Source organism: Dendrobates tinctorius, unplaced genomic scaffold (genome assembly GCF_039654945.1).
Source record: "Dendrobates tinctorius isolate UK_male_01 unplaced genomic scaffold, ASM3965494v1 ptg000140l, whole genome shotgun sequence".
In the NCBI taxonomy this organism is placed as follows: domain Eukaryota; kingdom Metazoa; phylum Chordata; class Amphibia; order Anura; family Dendrobatidae; genus Dendrobates; species Dendrobates tinctorius.
Window position 1 is genome coordinate 19,613,380 of NW_027361808.1, and position 19,739 is coordinate 19,633,118.

General features: G+C 44.7%; 1 protein-coding gene and 1 long non-coding RNA gene across 2 annotated transcripts in view; one reads left to right on the forward strand and one right to left on the reverse strand.

The window, feature by feature from the left end:
• Positions 1-19,739, forward strand: part of LOC141049048 (uncharacterized) — a 242,606-nt gene that overhangs the window by 180,597 nt on the left and 42,270 nt on the right. The gene's annotated exons all lie outside the window — the stretch shown is intronic.
• FBLN7 (fibulin 7) overlaps positions 1-19,739 on the reverse strand; it is a 355,887-nt gene that overhangs the window by 99,637 nt on the left and 236,511 nt on the right. The window contains exon 3 of the mRNA XM_073545161.1: positions 16,796-16,966. Within this exon, the coding sequence (XP_073401262.1) occupies positions 16,796-16,966 (171 nt within the window). The remainder of the gene's footprint in view (positions 1-16,795; positions 16,967-19,739) is intronic.

Here is a 19,739-nt window from a genome sequence, read left to right on the forward strand (position 1 = left end):
ACACGTATTCTCGGAATTGCCCGGCCGAACATCTGTAATCCAACATTGCACTGTCAACATGCTTCATGTAAGGATACGCATGAAACCATACCGTGTACCAGAGGACTGGAGGCAAGCCATCGTGGCTGAGATTAAACAAATGTTCCAGCTAGGAGTTATTGAGGAGTCCAGGAGTGAGTGGGATAGCCCCTTCATACTGATTTTGAAGCCAGATGGATCGTTACAATTTTGTAACGATTTCCAAAAATTCAGTGAAGTGTCAAAATTTTACCTTTATCCGATAACCCAGGTGGATGACCTGATTGAGAGACTGGCGCAGGCCTAGTACTTCACAACGCTCATTCCGACCAAGGGTTACTGGCAGGTGCCTCTGACAGAGTCGGCTAAAGAAAAAGACAGCTTTCATAACACTGGAGGTTCTCTATCACTATGTTGTCTTGCCTTTGGGGTTACATGGGGCCATGGCCACATTACAGAGGCTGATGGACATAGTTTTAGAACCCCATCAGAAATATGTGTCAGAGTACATAGATTATATCATCTAAAGCACTGACTGGCATACCCACTTGTCCCAGGAGCAAGCAGTAGTGAATTTGCGAGTTTGATGTCGAACCCCCAAAAATGTGCAATAGGTCTCGAGGAAGCCAGGTTCTTGAGGTACGTGATTGGCCATGGGGTTATCAAACCTCAAATAAACAAGGTTGAGGCCATTCTAGCGATGATTTTTACCTCATTTTGTGGGAGGGAAAGGGAAGAAAATCGGTCATGGTTCAGTGGAACACTCAGGCAGACGAATCATTCCAGTCCATGAAGTTGGCGTTATCAGGACAACCCGTTCTCACCAATCCTAACTTCAAGAAAAGCTTGGTCTGAATGAGAAATGCCAAGGAGAGGAAAGGTTGAGTCACTAAATGGTTTCCATTTTTGTAAAACATTAGCTTCTCGGTTGAACATCGAGCTGTAAAGGTGCAAGGAAATACAGATGCCCTGTCACGGGCACCCTGTATGGTAACAGATGTTCAACCTCCCAAGTTTGAGCAGGGGGGGTAAGTGAGACAGTGAGGGGAAACGTTTATGAGGGTTATTATATGTCCCCCAGCATGTGCATAGAAACATACTAAACCCACTTGTGAGCATTTTAATTATAGCCACAGTTGTGGATACAATGCAAAATGAAAGAGTGTGGATTTGATTAACCCCTTCACCCCCAAGGGTGGTTTGCATGTTCATGACCGGGCCAATTTTTACAATTCTGACCACTGTCCTTTTATGAGGTCATAACTCTGGAACGCTTCCATGGATCCTGGTGATTCTGACAATGTTTTCTCGTGACATATTGTACTTCATGATAGTGGTAAAATTTCATTCAAATAACTTGGGTTTATTTGTGAGAAAAACGGAAATTTGGCGAAAATTTTGAAAATTTCGCAATTTTCCAACTTTGCATTTTTATGCCCTTAAATCACGGAGATACGGCACACAAAAAACTTGATAACTAACATTTCCCACATGTTTACTTTACATCAGCACAATTGTGGAACCAAAATTTTTTTTTGTTAGGAAGTTATAAGGGTTAAAAATTGACCAGCGATTTCTCATTTTTGCAACACCATTATATTTTTAAGGACCACAACACATTTGAAGCCACTTTGAGGGGTCTGTATGATAGAAAATACCCAAAAGTGACACCATTCTAAAAACTGCACCCCTTAAGGTGCTCAAAACCACATTCAAGAAGTTTATTAAACCTTTAGGTGCATCACAGGAATATTTTTGAATATTTAAAAAAAAAATGAACATCTAACTTTTTTTCACAAAAAAAATACTTCAGGTTCAATTTTTTTATTTTACCAAGGGTAACAGGAGAAATTGGACGCAAATTTTATTGTGCAATTTGTCCTGAGTACGCTGATACCTGATATGTGGGGGGGGGACGACTGTGTCGGCGCATGGCAGAGCTCAGAATGGAAGGAGCGCCGTTTGACTTTTTCAATGCAAAATTGGCTGGAATTCAGATTGGACGCCATGTCACGTTTGGAGAGTCCCTGATGTACCTAAACAGTGGAAACCCCCTACAAGTGACCCCATTTTGGAAACTAGACCCCCCAAGGAACTTATCTAGATATGTGGTGAGAACTTTGAACCCACAAGGGCTTCACAGAAGTTTATAACGTACAGCGGTACAATTAAAAAATCATATTTTTTCCACAAAAATGATCTTTTCACCCAAATTTTTATTTTCCCAAGGGTAACAGGACCCTAAAAGTTATTGTGCAATTTGTCCTGCGCTGATACCCCACATGTGGGGGTAAACCACTTTTTGGGCGCATGGCAGAGCTCGGAAGGGAAGCAGCTCCATTTGACATTTTTGGCTGGAATTGAGATCGGACACCATGTCGCCATTGGAAAACCCCTGATGCACCAAAACAGTGGAAACCCCCACAAATGACACCATTTTGGAAACTAGACCTGCTAAGGAACTTATCTAGATGTGTGGTGAGCACTTTGAACCCCCAAGGGCTTCACAGAAGTTTATAATGCCCAGGCATGAAAATAAAAAAATCGTATTTTTTCCACAAACATGATCAATTAGTCCCCAATTTTTTTATTTTCCCAAGGGTAACAGGAGAAATTGAACCCCAAAAGTTGTTGTCCAATTTGTCCTGAGTACGTTGACACCCCATATGTGGGAGAAAACTACTGTATGGACACACATCGGGGCTCGGAAGGGAAGTAGTGACGTTTTGGAATGCCGACTTTGATGGAATGGTCTGTGGGTGTCATGTGCGTTTGGAGAGCCCCTGATGTACCTAAACTATTGAAACTCCCCACAAGTGACCCCATTTTGGACCCTAGACCACCCACGGAACTTATCTAGATGTGTGGTGAGCACTTTGAACCCCCAAGTGCTTCACAGAAGTTTATAACGCTCGGACGTGAAAATAAAAAAATCATTTTTTTCCACAAAAATGATATTTTTGCCCCCAATTTTTTATTTTCCTAAGGATAACAGGAGAAATTGGACCCCAAAAGTTGTTTTGCAATTTGTCCTGAGTAGGCTGATACCCTACATGTGGGGGTAAAACACTGTTTGGGTGCATGGCAGAGCTTGGAAGGGAAGGAGCACCATTTGACTTTTTCAACTCAGAATTTGCTGGAATTGAGATCAGACGCCATGTTGTATTTGGAGAGCACCTGATGTGCCCAAACAGTGGAAACCCCCAATTCTAACTCCAACCCGAACCCCAACACACCCCTAACCCTAGCCCTAACCCTAGAACTAGCCCTAACCCTAACCCTAGCCCTAACCCTAGCCCTGGACCTAACCCTAGCCCTAACCCTAACCCAAATGGGAAAATGGAAATACATACATTTTTTTATTTTATTATTTTTCCCTAACTAAGGGGGTGATAACTTAATATTATTTACTATTAATATTTACTATTTATGGCGGATTTTATGTTGGCAGCTGTCGCACGCTAAAACACGCTTTTTATTGTAAAAATAGTTTTTGCATCACCACATATTGAGAGCTATAATTTTTCCATATTTTGACTCACCGAGTCATCTGAGGTCTTATTTTTTGCAGGATGAGTTGACGTTTTTATTTGTACCATTTTCAGGCACGTGACATTTTTTGATCGCTTTTTATTCCGATTTTTGGGACGCAGAATGAACAAAAACCAGCATTTCATGAATTTCTTTTGGGGGGGTGCGTTTACACCGTTCCGCGTGCGGTAAAATTGATAAAGCGGTTTTATTCTTCGGGTCAGTACGGTTACAGTGATACCTCATTTTTTTTTGTGTTTTCGTGGTTTTATGCAATGAAAACTATTTTATATAAAAAATAATTATTTTTGCATCGCTTTATTCTGTGAGCTATAACTTTTTAATTTTTTCGCTGATGATGCTGTATGGCAGCTCCTTTTTTGCGGGACAAGATGACATTTTCAGCGGTACCATGGATATTTATATGCGTCTTTTTGATCGCGCGTTATTACACTTTTTGTTTGGCGGTATTATATTAAATCATTATTTTTTGCTTCGTTTTTTATTTTTATTTTTTAAGGGGTTCGCTAAAGGGGTTAACTAATGGGACAGTTTTATAGGGTGGGTCGTTACGGACGCGGCGATACCTAATATGTGTACTTTTATTGTTTTGTTTTTTTATTTCTAAAAAATGGATTTATTGGGGGAATATTTTTTTTTTTTCTAATTTATTTGGCGATTTTTTTTAAAATTATTTTAACACTTTTTTTATTTTTTTTTAACTTTATTACATAGTCCCAGGTGGGACATCACTGTCCTGTGACAGATCGCTGATCTGTCACATCACAGATCACTGTGACAGATCAGCGATCTGTCACAGGCAGTTCTGCAGACTTCCTCATGCCTGCGCTTTGCAGGCACTGAGGAAGCCAGCTCCCTGCAAGCTCCCAAAGGCCCCCGTCGCCATCTTGGATTCGGGGGCCTGCAGGGAAAGAGACCCCCGCAGCAGCGCTGCACATTGCGCTGCTGTGGGGGGCTCAGGGAAGCACGGAGGGAGCCCCCTCCCTGCCGATGCTTCCCTTTAACCCCCGGTACACCGCGATCATGTTTGATCGCGGTGTGCAAGGGGTTAATGTGTCGGGGGCGGTCCATGACAGCCCCTGACACATTGTGCCGGGTGTCAGCTGTGATAATCAGCTGACACCCGGCCGTGACCAGCGGCGCTCACCACGTGGGCGCCGCTGATCGCGCTAGACGTACTATCCCGTCCATGGGCATAGGGGCCCAGGTCCCATGGACGGGATAGTACGTCTGATGTCAGAAATGGTTTAAACTATTTAACCAAGTCAGATTTAAGAACACCTGACATGGGCCTTTACTTTTGGAGAGATCTGTAGGATGGTAGTGGAACAAATCTCTCCCTCCACTCAGGATATGGGAGTGACCCATGTCCACGATTCGTATTTAAACTTTCAATTAAGGTTTCATAGAATCATAGAATGTTAAAGTTGGAAGAGACCTCCAGGGTCATCATGTCGAACCCAATGCTCAATGCAGGATTAGCTAAACCATCTCAGACAAATATCTATCCAGCCTCTGTTTGAAGACTTCCATTGAAGTAGAAATCACCAACTATTGTGGCAGCCTGTTCCACTCATTGATCATCCACAGAGTCAAAAAGTTTTTTCCAATATCTAATTTGTATCTTCTCCCTTTCAGTTTCATTCCATTGCTTCTCGTGTTTCCATGTGCAAATGAGAATAAGGATGACCCCTCTACAATGCGACATCTCTTCAGATATTTGTAGGCAACTATTAAGTCTGCTCTTAGCCTTCTTTTTTGCAAGCTAAATATACCCAGATCCTTTAACTGTTCCTCATAGGACATACTTTGCAGTTTGCTTACAATTATGGTACTTACTCCAGTTTGTAAATGTCTTTTTTAAAATGTGATACCCAGAAGTGTACAGAGTATTTCAGGTGAGACCTGATAAGGAGGAGTAGAGGGGTATAATTATTTCACATGATCTAGACTCTATGCTTCTCTTAATACATCCTAGAATTGTGTTTACCTTTGTTGCTTCCCTGATGTTTTGGGGTTGCTTTGCTGCCTCTAGCACTGGACTGCTTGACCGTGTGCATGGCATTATGAAGTCTGAAGACTACCAAAAAATTTTGCAGCATAATGTAGGGCCCAGTGTGAGAAAGCTGTGTCTCTCTCAGAGGTCATGGGTCTTCCAGGAGGACAATGACCCAAAACACACTTCAAAAAGCACTGGAAAATGGTTTGAGAGAAAGCACTGAAGACTTCTAAGGTGGCCAGCAATGAGTCCAGACATGAATCCCATAGAACACCTGTGGAGAGATCTAAAAATGGCAGTTTGGAGAAGACACCCTTCAAATATCAGGGACCTGGAGCAGTTTGCCAAAGAAGAATGGTCTAAAATTCCAGCAGAGCATGGTAAGAAACTCATTGATGGTTACCGGAAGCGATTGGTCGCAGTTATTTTGGCTAAAGATTGTGCAACCAAGTATTAGGCTGAGGGTGCCAATACTTTTGTCTGGCCCATTTTTGGAGTTTTGTGTGAAATGATCAATGTTTTGCTTTTTTCTTCATTCTCTTTTGTGTTTTTTCATTTAAGACAAATTAAATGAAGATAATAATACCAAAGAATTTGTGTTTGCAATCATTTTCAGGAAGAAACTGAGTATTATCTGACAGAATGGCAGGGGTGTCAATACTTTTGGCCACAACTGTAATACTATCCTGTCCGACGTAGTCTATTTAATACCGAGTGTTCCACGGTGATCTCACATGTAGAACAGTCACATTTGGAGATGTGACTGCTCTACCCAGCCTCTGGCTATACACTGAAAGGAAGTAGTTGCTCCCGCAGTGTATTATTGTGCTGCCGTGAGAGTTCACCGGAGTTCATCAGCTCCGATGCTCTCACGGCACCGCTGCATGAGAACTGGAGATATTCAGCTGCTGAACTCTGGTGAACTCTCACATCCTCAGTGTATATCAGATGCTACAGTGCTTCAGTCAGCAGAAATTCAGTCTCATTTCTGAAAAAGGCATTTGAATGTCTCCCCCGTATCTGAGCCACATCCTACAATTCGTATCGTCTGTAGACAATGCAGCCCATTCCATCTGTACTTCCCTCAAGAACTGTTCTCTAGTATTGTCTGCGGCCCTGGAGATCTAAACACACTACTAATGAGGTGATTGTTGCACCTTCCAGCTTGATATGTCAGCCGTACCTTTGCGTGACATGACCATCCCTGAAAGAAAACACTTCTGCAATCAACTCAATTGGTGCGAGAGTCATGCTTGCTATGGTTGGGCAATCTCAACACCTGTCCAGCTTTAACTGTGCACAGTGTTCGGATAACAGCTACCCATTATTTTTGTAATTCTTGCTCTACTAGGACATTAGTTTCTCTAAGTCCTCAGTGGTCACTGGCATTGTCAAAAACACTTCATGCCCCGCTGGGACTGCTACTGATTTGAAAGGGGGTCCTTTATCACAACCCAGCTTCTCAGTTAATTTTCATAACGCGTTCTGGATCCAGTATTGTTTCAGGTATCTTTACAAGACAATTTGTGGCGTTTTCTGACTTATAACTTTTTCCAATGCATGGGACAAAACTTGTGGAACATGAGTCCATCTAAATCTTGCAATACATTCATGCCAAGAATCATTGGAACTTCCGGGTTTATTGCATGCCCTACCATTATCACTCATTTCTTTGATAATTCTCTTCCCCATATCAAGATGCCTGTATGCATCACACCCTCCAAAGCTATAGGCAGACTATTGGCCACTCTGAGGTGCAGTCAGGTGGAAATACTGTCATGATCCATGCTGGATCATGGCTGATATAAAGCACAGGAAACCTTTTTTTTTCCTAAGCTGTGCTTAAGGTGTTTTTGCCCCCGGTGGCCATTAGGATTATTGCACTCTGGTGTCGTTTGTTCTAAGTTTACCCCCGGTGATGGTGATTATTATTGCACTCTAGTTTCTTTTGCTTAGTGCACATGATTATAATGCAGGTGTGATTGCTGGCTCTGCTATAAAAGAGTCACAGGTGTTGCAATCAGTGTTGGGGATAGTGTTCATTTCAACCATCCTTGGTGGAGGAAGGAGCTGGAGAGCAGCTCTGACAGAGCCTGGTGTGAAAGGAGTCATAGGGGATTTCCTTAGCTCTGACAGAGCTTGGTGGCAGCAATTCAGGAGGAGAGCTGCATGCTGGTGGTGGACTCTGTTGCCAGGAGCAAGTGCAACAGCGTAAAGCTAAGTTGTGTTTCCCCGTTTGTATTTTCTCCTTAGTGTGTATTAGTACAGCGGTGGGGTCAGTGCCTGCACCACCCAGCTCCCTAGCAAGGGATAGGTGTAGGGTGTGCTAGGGCGACAGGTTGGTGATTGGCGCCCTGTGCGGAAGCGGCATAGGGAACGTTAGGAGCGTTAGGGACACTGACTCAGGGGAGTGCAGGAGGTCTCCACGTCCCCTTTCCCTATCGCAGGGCCCACCGTTGTAACTGTTTCCCTACTCCTTGTCGTGTTGTTTTAGTTACCGGCCTGTGAGCCGTGTCACACAGGACAGTATCATGTGCCGCGTCCTGTTGTTTTAGCTACCGGCCTGCGAGCCGCGTCACACAGGACGGGTCCACGTGACATTTCTCACCAACCTAACTTTTTTTTTCTACTGAGCCATGGACCCAGTTCAGCTCTTTGCCCAATTGCTGCAGACCCTTATTAATGAGATTAGGGGGCTGCGCGGAGGGTTGGTGCGGCAGTTGGTGGGCTCTGGGGGCTTGGTCCAGGAACAGGCTCAGCCAGAACCCAAGATATCCCTCCCTGACAGATTTTCTGGAGGGAGAGATCACTTCTTGGTATTTCAGCAAGCCTGCAAATTATATTTCAGGCTGCGCCCTCGTTCATCAGAGAGTGAAGAGCAATGGGTGGGAATCATTATGTCCCTTCTTAAGGGGGATCCCCAATCCTGGGCCTTCTCCCTGCCGGACAATTTACCATCATTAGAGTCCGTGGACGAGTCTTTGCGGCTTTGGTACTTGTGCATGGGGATCCTGATGGCGTCGCCCTGGCAGAATCTCGAATCCGTAGGTGTAAACAGGGAGCCCGGGTCGCTGACGAGTACTGCTCAGAGTTTAGGAGATGGGCCACTAATACTCAGTGGAATGACGCTGCACTTAGGAGTCAATTTATGCAGGGTTTGTCTCCAAAGTTGCAGGATACTCTGGTGCAGTACGCCGCTCCCAGGTTGCTGCAGGCCGCCATATCCCTTGCCATCCGGGTGCATAGATGCCTTAGGGAAAGACATATACAAAAAGTGCCCCCTGATGTCCTCGCTAGGGAGGATGACCCAACAGTGCGGACGGAGGAACCCAGACAGCCCAGTGTTGTTGATACAAAAAAGGGGGTGTCTGCGGCTCGTCGTGGTGGGGGGGTATGCTTTTCCTGTGGGAAGCCTGGCCATTTTATGAGAGCCTGCCCAGTTCATGCCAAGTCTCCTGACGAACCCATGCAAGTAGGAGGAGCTAGTTTGTGTACGGAGCTGCTTACGGTTCGGGGAGTGGTGTCGGCATGTTTGTACTGTGGGCAGACTGGTCATGTCCTGAAGGCTTGCCGATTGCATGCCAAATTATCTGTGCCATCTGAGAAGCCGCATTCCCCTGGTCGCTTGGAGGGAGGTGACCAGGGAGTATACATTTCCTCCATTTTGCCCTCCCAAAGTACCATGTCAGCAGAGGTCTTGGCCGGCGGGGTACCGGAGGTGATACTGGTGTTTTGTGGACAGCGGAGCAGGAGTCAGTCTGGTGGATGCTCGCTTTATCCTGACTCATGGTCTGAGGTGTAGGACGCTAGCCCAGCCTATGAGCATTCGGGCCATAAACTCTGTTCCAGGGGAGCTTGACCAAGGTCGTAGAGAATATCCATCTGCGTATAGGACATCATGAGGAGTCCTTGTCATGCTACGTCTTGGAGGGAATGCCAGTACCTATTGTTTTAGGCCTCCCTTGGCTGAAGAGACACAACCCGGTAATAGATTGGCGGGCGAGGGAAGTAGCCAGCTGGGGGCAGTTGTGTGAGGGCTGCCGCCTAGGGACTACGGTCTCTGCTGTCTCTCTTCAACCAACCCCTTCCTCTCCGGTGAGGGCAGCAGATGTGCTGCAGGAGAGTAGGGGCAAGTCTCAACCTCAACATTGACCGACCCTGGGAGGCGCAGACCTCGTGGTGTAAGGGGTTGGATGGTGGTGCACCCCTTGGTGAGGTGCGGGGGTGTGAGTGTGGTGACACAGGGGGACGCCTCTGTTGTCAATCCCAGAAAGAGTTCTCCAAGTGGTGACAAACGAATGAGTGGCAATAAGCGTTCAGGTCCGGACCTGTGTGTGAACAAGCGTGTGTGGGTGGCCACCAAAAAACATCCAGTGCAAGTGTGTTGTGGAGTGTTACCAGCTCATACCAAACATACACATACACAACCCGTTCCCCAGGTCAGAGCTTCGGAGATGTGTGTTGCCTCCAGAACATACATTACCAATACCAGCGGGCTCGTTTGTCATAAACCTGAGGTGCAGGTAGTTGCAGGGGTGAACTCTGGATCTGGGCGTCCCCGCTGTAGGTGGTTCCCTGATGGGGAGTGGTTTTGAGGGTCCAGAGGCCCCTTCTTAAGGGGAGGGTACTGTCATGATCCATGCTGGATGATGACTGATATAAAGCACAGGTAACCTTTTTTTTTTCCTAAGCTGTGCTTAAGGTGTTTTTGCTTCCGGTGGCCATTAGGATTATTGCACTCTGGTGTCGTTTGTTCTAAGTTTGCCCCCCGGTGGTGGTGAGCGTCATTGCACTCTATTTTCTTTTATTTAGTGCACATGATTATAATGCAGGTGTGATTGCTGGCTCTGCTATAAAAGAGTCACAGGTGTTGCAATCAGTGTTGGTGATAGTGTTCATTTCAACCATCCTTGGTGGAGGAAGGAGCTGGAGAGCAGCTCTGACAGAGCCTGGAGTGAAAGGAGTCATAGGGGATTTCCTTAGCTCTGACAGAGCTTGGTGGCAGCGATTTCAGGAGGAGAGCTGCATGCTGGTGGTGGACTCTGTTGCCAGGAGCAAGTGCAACAGAGTAAAGCTAAGTTGTATTTCCCCGTTTGTGTTTTCTCCTTAGTGTGTATTAGTACAGCGGTGGGGCCAGTGCCTGCACCACCCAGCTACTTAGCAAGGGATAGGTGTAGGGTGTGCTAGGGTGACAGGTTGGTGATCGGCGCCCGGTGCGGAACCGGCATAGGGAACGTTAGGAGCGTTAGGGACATTGACTCAGGGGAGTGCAGGAGGTCTCCACGTCCCCTTTCCCTAACGCAGGGCCCACTGTTGTAACTGTTTCCCTACCCCTTGTCTTGTTTTAGTTACCGGCCTGCGAGCCACATCACACAGGATGGGTCCACGTGACAATTACCCTCTTGTTATATGGAGACAAAGTACTGTTCAAACACCAACCTCGCCAATGTGGTTATTTGAGATACCTCTGTCAAACAGATGGGTTAACTGTATCCCTTTTTATGTTGCCACCACCAGACACTTTCCCAGCAAGTCTCTCGTTTCTAGCAAAGGACTTGAATCAACATCTCCTTCTGTGGTTTACCCCCAACCACTGGATGATCTAATCTAAATTCTTTTGACTACTAGTCACCAACCAGCTGGGGCAGTTACTGGCTAAATGTCATTCTTGGCTGTACTTCCAGCATTTACACCTTTCACTTTTACTACCAATGCATCTTTTTGGCCCTGTGCACCTTTGAGATGTGGGTGACCAAGTCACCACTGCTTCTTCTCTGGCTAATGATGTGTCCTACATGTCTTTCACCACTCACTCAGAGGTTGCAATTTGGGTTAGCAGACATTATTTACCTCTGGTACTGTTTCTAATTGTTGGACCACTGGGATTGTGATGACTTGTTTTTTCTCAATTGCGACTGCTTCATTCAGCACCTAGTGTAATTGTAAGGTCAGTTCAGACTTGAGACTCTCTCTTAGGGTTTTCCACAATAACTGATCCCTGAAGTCCAATACAAACTGATCATGTACAGTAGCATAACTCCATTGTTAATGGGAGACCTTATTTCCTTCTCTTCTGAGGCAAAGCCATCAGTTCCTGTAAATTGTTGGCAAACTGCTGCAGGGTCTCCCTTTCCTATTGATATTGGGTCAGGATAGGTGGACCTGTGGATGTTCAGGTCTGTCGGGTTCAGCTGAACTTCATAATAAAGTTAAGTTCAGGTACCAGAAGAGTACTCAAACTTGAACCTATTCAAATGAATGGGGACCCCAATAACCGGTGGTTCCAACGCTCTCATCTGTGTGACAGTGTGGGAAACACCTGCTCTGACTGGCGCTAACCTTACACATTACCGCCAGTCCCTCACTGTGGTTCCCGCGGTGTCACATGGATGACAGCGTGTGAGTCAGCAGCTGTGACCGGCAGTAAAAAGGTTACCTCCGGTCAGATGTCAGATGGCATACGCTACTCTCATCAGCATATGCCTTGTCTCACTGATAGTAACAATAGCAGGTGTACGCTGATGAGAGTATTTACCAGCCGACGCCTGTCCATAGTAATAAATATATCACTGAAATTAGTGCAGTGCTTGTGTATTTTACTATACATGTATTCAATAACAAGCAAAGGCTAAACAGACAGTTGTGGGCTGATATTAATAGGCTGGGAAGGGGCCATGAATATTGGCTTCCTTCCAGACCAAAAACACCAGTCCTCACCTGTCCCAGAAATGGCACATCCATTGGATGCGCCAATTCTGGCTCAACTTTTCCCACTTGCCCTGGTGCGATGGCAAGTGAAGTAATAGTTTTGGGATTGCTGTCAACTGTGTAGTGTCCGCTGACACCAAGCCCAGGACTTAGTAATGCAGAAGCATCTATAAGACACTTCATTACTATCCCCATAATCAAAAGTAAGAAAGGCACATACAGAAAAAAGTCCTTTAATTGAACACTCCCCTCACAATAACCATCTTTTACCCATTTATTAATGTAAAAATAAAAAATCAATATTAAACACACCTTTCTGCTGATAATCCATAATGCTGATGTCCATCTGGTTCCTATACTGAATGGTGACAACAGTATCTTACCGCTCAGCCCGGAAATCAGCTCATAATGAGGTGAGCGTGAGAAAGAAGCTGTGTATGACCGGCGGTAACATCATTATGGTTACTGCCAGTCACAAGCAGGCACGTTATCATGCTCAGCTCAGTGTCATCTGATTGCCGATCTGAACAGTAACATACTGATGTCACCGCTCAGCAATGCAACCAAATGTAGCAGAGTTGCGTATCATCGTGGGACATCAACATTATGGATTATCGGTGAACAGGTGAGTTTAAATCAGATTTTTTTATTTTTACACTAGCTGAAGAGCCCGGCATTGCCCGGGCATAGTAACTAACTACAGTTAGTTATAACAAATTATAATGATTATATCTATTGTGGTGTGACTGGTGGCCGCATGGTTATTGGGAGGTATATGTCACAGGGATGGATGCTCCCTGCGATGCAACCCAGAGTATTTTGTCTCTAGTGTACATGAGCACTAAAGATGTCATTTAGTGCAATGGGTCCAGGTTGCGGGTAGCTATGAGAGATGGGAGGGTCTGGCTACCCTTATTGACTCACCTCTGGGTGAGGGTGTTGACTGTACCCCTGTTTTCCTTCAGGACCTGCAGGTGTCAGGACCTGTAGTGAGGTCATAACCATGTGACCAGCCCATGTGATCCAAACCTTACCTATGGGTGTGGTTACAGGGCTATGTGATTGAGGTGTTTAGCACATGTGAGAGAGTGTTTTTGGGAGTCTGGCAGTGTGTACAGACTTCTGTGTGTCCAGGCTGGACATTACAGAGTGGGCTGTGTATGGCTCAAGACATAGCCTCCGGGCTGGCCATTGCCCTAGCCTGTGTGCTCACAGGACCTGAGGGATCAAAGCCCAGCTAAGGACTGTTTATGTTGCTTTCGACTGCTGTGAAGGATGGAAACCTTATTTTGTTGCTTGAGGTTTGTGGAGCAAATAAACCCACACGGACTCTTTTAAAGAAGCACGCCTCCTGTTTTCCTTCCCACTGCAGCTGAGTGAGTACAAACCTTACAATTGGTGCTAGACTGCGGGCAACGGTCCAAGAAGCACATGTTGCAGTGCTGGCGACTCTGAGCCAGGAGAATGTACGATCTAACAACCGTGTCATGCTTACTGGGGTCAGTGAAAGACTGTTTGAGAAGTGGCCATAGGGTGCCTCTGTGGATAAGAGGTACCCGGGAACCTGTGTGGCCGACACCAGCAGGCAATAGACAGAAGTCCGCGTTGTACTGACCAGGGTCAGTGAGCGACTGTGTGTGTTTTTTATTTTTCTCAAGACAGCTTGCGATGGCTCGGTGGGGCCAAAAAGGTGACAAGCGTCTGGTTGTGGATCGGCGGGTCCACGAAGTCTGCTGTGCAGAGACGTGCAGGGACTTGTGCAGTTGCAAGTTGCTGCAAGAGGTTCTGCAGGACCTGCAGTGGCAGCAGCAGCGGCTAGTGAGCGGCAGCCAAAGGTGCCGTGGTTTGTGGCTGCAACAGGAGCTGTGGCAGTGCCAGCAGGAGCTGGTGAGGTATCGTAAGAGGACAGTGTGAACCAGGTCACACAAACTCTTAAAGGGCCAGTACAAGCCCAGAAAGACTTACGTGTACTCTGATACTGTTGGGGCAGATAGACTGCTGTGTACAAGCCTGTAGATGGGATATGGGGAAATCCTGAAAGGGGGCGGTGACCCAAATGGGGGTGGTGGCCCAAAAAGGGGTGGAGTCCATCAGCCAGAGCCACTGGACAACTACCCCTAATATCCCACATCATCCCGTCAGCCTGGGGTCAGAACCAGACCGCTGAGTGGAACGGTCCTAACTTCCATACCAGGGATCCCTTTAAGAGAGGCCTGGCATCAGAACCAGAGTGCTGAGTGGATTTGCTCTGACTTCTATACAAATGATCCCTTTAATAAAGGCCTGGGTTGAGAATCAGAGTGCTGAGGGATTTACCCTAACTTCCATACCGGAGATCCCTTTAGGAGAGGCCTGGGGTCAGTACCAAAGCACAGAGTGGATTTGCCCTCATTTCTATTCCAGGGATACCTTTAAGAGGGGCCTGGGGTCAGAATCAGAGCGCTGAGTGGAATTGTCCTAACTTCCATACCAATGATCCCTTTAAGAGAGACTGGGGTCAGAACCAGAGCGCTGAGTGTAATTGCCCTAACTTCCATATCGGGGATCCCTTTAAGAGAGCCAGGGATCAGAACCAGAGTGCTGAGTGGATTTGCGCTGACTTGCATACCAATGATCACCTTTAATAGAATCCTGGGGTCAGAATCAGAGCACTAAAGGAGATCTCTTTAAGAGAGCCTGGGGTCAGTATCAGAGCATTTGAAGGCAATTTCACTGACTTCCATAACGGGGATCCCTTTAAGAGAGCCTGGGGTTAGAACCAGAACGCTGAGTGTAATTGCCCTAACTTCTATATTGGGGATCCCTTTAAGACACCCTGGGGTCAGAACCAAAGCACTGGATGGATTTGCCCTGACTTCCATACCAATGATCCCTTTAATAGAAGCCTGGGGTCAGAATCAGAGCGCTGAGGGATTTGCCCTAACTTCCATACTGGAGATCCCTTTAAGAGGGAAGATGTGCTTATGGGATGGAGGATGTGTGATGGGTATATGGACATGGGAGGGGGGGATTCATTTCTGTCATGTGCTCTCTGCTCCTTTCTGGGGGGCAGACAATGGCTTGGAGCTTATGTTTCCGGGGATGCTAGATTTCTCCCACCCGGTCAGTGTCTGCTGAGATGTTGTGGAGTGGGAAAACAGTTGCTCATAGCAACCAACCACAGCTCAGCTTTCATCTATTAAACAGCTCTTGTGAAATGAAAGATGCTTAGTGATTGGTTGCAAGGAAGAGGGTCGGGAGGGCTTTGTTAAAATAAAGGACTTTTTTCTGTGTGTCTTTATTAGTTTTTACTTACTGGGTTAGTAATGGGGGTGTCTGATAGACGCCTCTCTATTACTAACCCCTAGGTTTGATCTCAACAGACATTACACAGCTGACATCAACCCCAAAACTATTACTCCACTTGCCAACACACCAGGGCAAGAGGGAAGAACAGGGCAAAGAGCCAGAATTGAAACATCTAATGGATGTGCCTTTTCTTGGGCGGCTGCGTACTGCTATTTTAAGGCTGGGAAGGGCCAATATCCATGGCCCCTTTCCAGCCTGTGAATACCTGCCCTCAGCTATCTGATTTAGCTTGACTGGTTATCAAAAATAGGGAAGACCCCATACCATTTTTTATTAATTATTTATTTAAATAATTTTTAAAACGGCATAGGGACCCCTCTATTTTTGGTAACCAGACAAGATAAAGGGTTGCAGCCTGCAGAGCTGTCAGCTTTAACTGCACTGGTTATCAAGAATGTGGTAGTCCCCACGTCTTTTTTTCAATTATTTATTTTTTAATATGATTTGCAGACCAATCACAGCCATGCCAATACTTGACATGGCTGTGAAGGGGCCCAAAATGCCCACACAGGAAAAAAGCTTGTTGATTGGCTGTGCTGCAGCCTTTCAACAAGCTTTGTTCAGGCTGCCAAAGCCAAACAGTAACATGGACTTCTGGGAAAAGTCTGTGTTCGGGACCCATACACATACACTAGGTGTCTGTGGGTACATCCATCTCTAATATTTGGCAAATAACTCCTTGCTTAGTTTGTCTCCTTCTCCTACAGATACCTGATGCTGCTGGAGAGGGCTGCTGTCTCCACTAGTCACTTTGAAGCAGCCAGCTTCTATCTTTCCCTCTGTTTGTCCCCCATGACACACATTTTGGCCTCTGCACCTGATAAAATCTTCCTTCACTATATGCAAAAGGAAAGTTCCTAGGTTCATTGTGAGGTAAAACAGAGAGGTTTTGCTACCACATAAGCCATGTGTTAGACCACACTGAAATTTTTCTGAAAGTTACAAGGTGATATAGAATAGAGTGTTTAATTAAAATAATAATGCTTTTGTACACACTATGTATAAATAAAAAAAAATATAGTCATCTTATTAATCACCTTATTTTGGGGGCATAATAATAAGAAAAATCAAATAATACAAGTGAATTCTATATTTTGCAGACATTGTTCCAAATTATTGGAATTTTGTTTAGCTCTAAATGATGCATTAAAAAATTCTAATTTTAACAACCTTTGCATTGTGGGGCGTTGTCTGTCCAGGTTCCATTCTGCTGACATAGCCTACTGCTTGGCCCAATGAGTTGGTATCCAGGATCACATGTATAATGAACCTCATGGTCTGCAAGATATTTTGAACCAAATTTTCTGCCATTCTCAGGAGCTTCCAGTAGAGGACAAGAGACTGAAAAAAAAATATAAGCCAATCAGATATTTTCTGCATATCTCAGTGATTTTATGTTTCAATGTTTTCATGGTGTTGCTCTTATGTATGTGCTGTATACATTTTTAACTTGCTACATTTCGGGATTCTAATGCGATATTTCTTCATTCATAAAGGGTTTTTCCCAAGACTAATTCCAAGGAAGCTTCCTGCTTCATGGTAGAGGGGTGGAGGCAGGGTGCTTCTCAAAATTGATAGTTGCAGGGTCTGCAATGCTGCAAGTAGAGCCTAAGGCTATGTGCACACGCTGCGGATTGGTCTGTGGATTTTTTATCTGCGGAACCGCAGGTAAAACCGCAGGTAAAATGACCTGCTGATTGGCCTGTGGTTTTCCCTGCGATTAATCACCTCTACAATGGAGGAGATGGTAAACCGCAGCAGAATCCGCAGAAAAGAATTGACATGTCATTTCTTTCTGCGGATTCAAAACCGCAGCTTTTCCGCAGTTAAAAATCCGCAGCATGTGCACAGCAGGATGTAACTCACATAGACTTACATGCTATTGTACACTGTCTGCAGAACTGCTGCAGATCCGCTGCGGCCGAAACCGCAGCGGAACCGCAGCGTGTGCACATAGCCTTACAGCACTACCCAGGCTCAGAGAAGTGCTAGCAAGCTCTATAACAGTTTGCAAAATCTGCATTATATGCCTAGTAGACTTGAAGCTGTGGCTAGTAAACTAATCAATGAGCAGTAAATTATAGAATTTAAAAATGCCTCTTTGCTTAATGTAGTTCTTCATGTTGCTGAATCACTTTCTGAGTAATTGAGGCCTGTTAGTATACTGCAGTGAGTTGGAAATTGACTCCACAGACAGGCTGTCTTCTAAGCAGATAACATAAAACCTGCCAATAATATCTGAAAACATTTTAATTGGATCACTAACAGCAATACTGTTCAGGACACAAACATAAGACAGTATCTGGTCAGTATTCTGAAGAGATTGAATGACATTATCCTTCAATATTTAAAAATAGAATGTGCTGGTTTAGTTTTTCTTAATAGGGATCAGTAAAGTCAAGAAAAATTTGGTTCCTTAAAGGAGTTTTCCAGAATTTATCAATTTTAATATATTTATTTTATTGATTATTCACTGTTTCCAACCTAAACTCCTCTTCTTCCTCCTTATTTCCAAATAAAATATCTTTCCAAACATGCCCTTATTACAATAATTTATTTGTCAATCTAGTAGAAAATTCAATTTTATAGTGGCTTGAGCAACATGTAAATAGCACACATCGATCCCTAGGAGCTGTGCTAGTAGAGTCATAAAATGGCTCATTTCACTCCTCATTCCTTGAGACTCCTGTGCCCTTTACGTCATTGCTAGATGCACTGAATCCCACAGATGTGATGCTCTTCTCCTTTCTCTACTACACTCAGGCAGAATTACTAGTGTAAGTAAGAACAGACAAATGAGCGGGATTTTGGTGCATATATCGCTGATGTCAAAGACCCAAAGGTCTACTACAACACCAGATGTTCTTTACCATTCCACCCAAGCCAGTGTAAAAGCTATCTTTCTACTTGATTGACAAATGGATAATTGTAATAAAAGCATGTTTGTAAAGCTGTGAGCTATAATACCATGATCTTGGATTTCCCACTAAAAAATACATACATCAGGTGAAGTAAGTATTGAATATGTCTCCAATTTTCTAAGTAAATATGTTTCTAAAGGTGTTATGGACATGAAATTCTCACCAGATGTCAGGAACAACCCATCCAATCCACATCCACACAGGCAAAGAAATCAAGCCACAGATGTCCATAAAATATGTGAAATAATGAGAAATTACACAGGCAAAAAGTTTAGAACACGCTTACTGAAATTTATTTAATGCTTCATACAAAAACCTTTGTTGGTGATGACAGCTTCAAGACGATGTCTCCTGAATGGAGAAACTAGTAACATGCATTACTCAGGTGAGATTTTGGCCCATTCTTCCACACAATGACTCTTCGAATCCTTAAGGCTCTTTATATGAACTCTGAGCTTTAGTAGTTTCCATAGATTTTCTATTGGATTGAGGTCAGGTGATTGGCTGGGCCATTCTAGCAGTTTTATTTTCTTTCTCTGAAACCAATAGAGAATTTCCTTCGCTGTGTGTTTGGGATCATTGTGTTGCTGAAATGCCACCCTTGTTTCATCTTCATCATCCTGCTTGATGGCAGCAGATTTTAATAAAGAATGTCTTGGTACATATGTCCTTTTATCCTTCTTTCAATTATATGAAGTTTGTGTCATATGCTGAAAAACAGCCCCACATCATGATGTTCCCACCTCTAAACTTCACTGTTAGTATGGTGTTTTCGGGGTGATAAGCAGTGCCTTTTGGCCTCCAAACATGGTGTCTATTATGGCATCCAAAGAGTTAAACTTTGCTCTCATCTGACCAGACCATATTCTCCCAGTATCTCACAGGCTTGTCTAAATGTTGTTGATCAAACCTTTAAGGTGTTTGAACATGCTTTTTGTTCAGAATGGAGTCTTGCATAGTAAATATGCATAATATAGGCCATGGAAGTTTATTGCCTTGTTTCTGTCATGGTTAGGACATGGTTAATGCCCTGGTTTCTCAGGGTTAATTTTGCTGGCCTCCCTTTGGATCTGAGAGGGGTATTTATACTCACTCCAGACTAGGATTCCCTCTCAGCTATACTGTTATTCTGGCTGTGTGTCTGACCCCCCTGGTATGCGTGGATACTGCATTGCTTGTTTGATTCCCGTGTA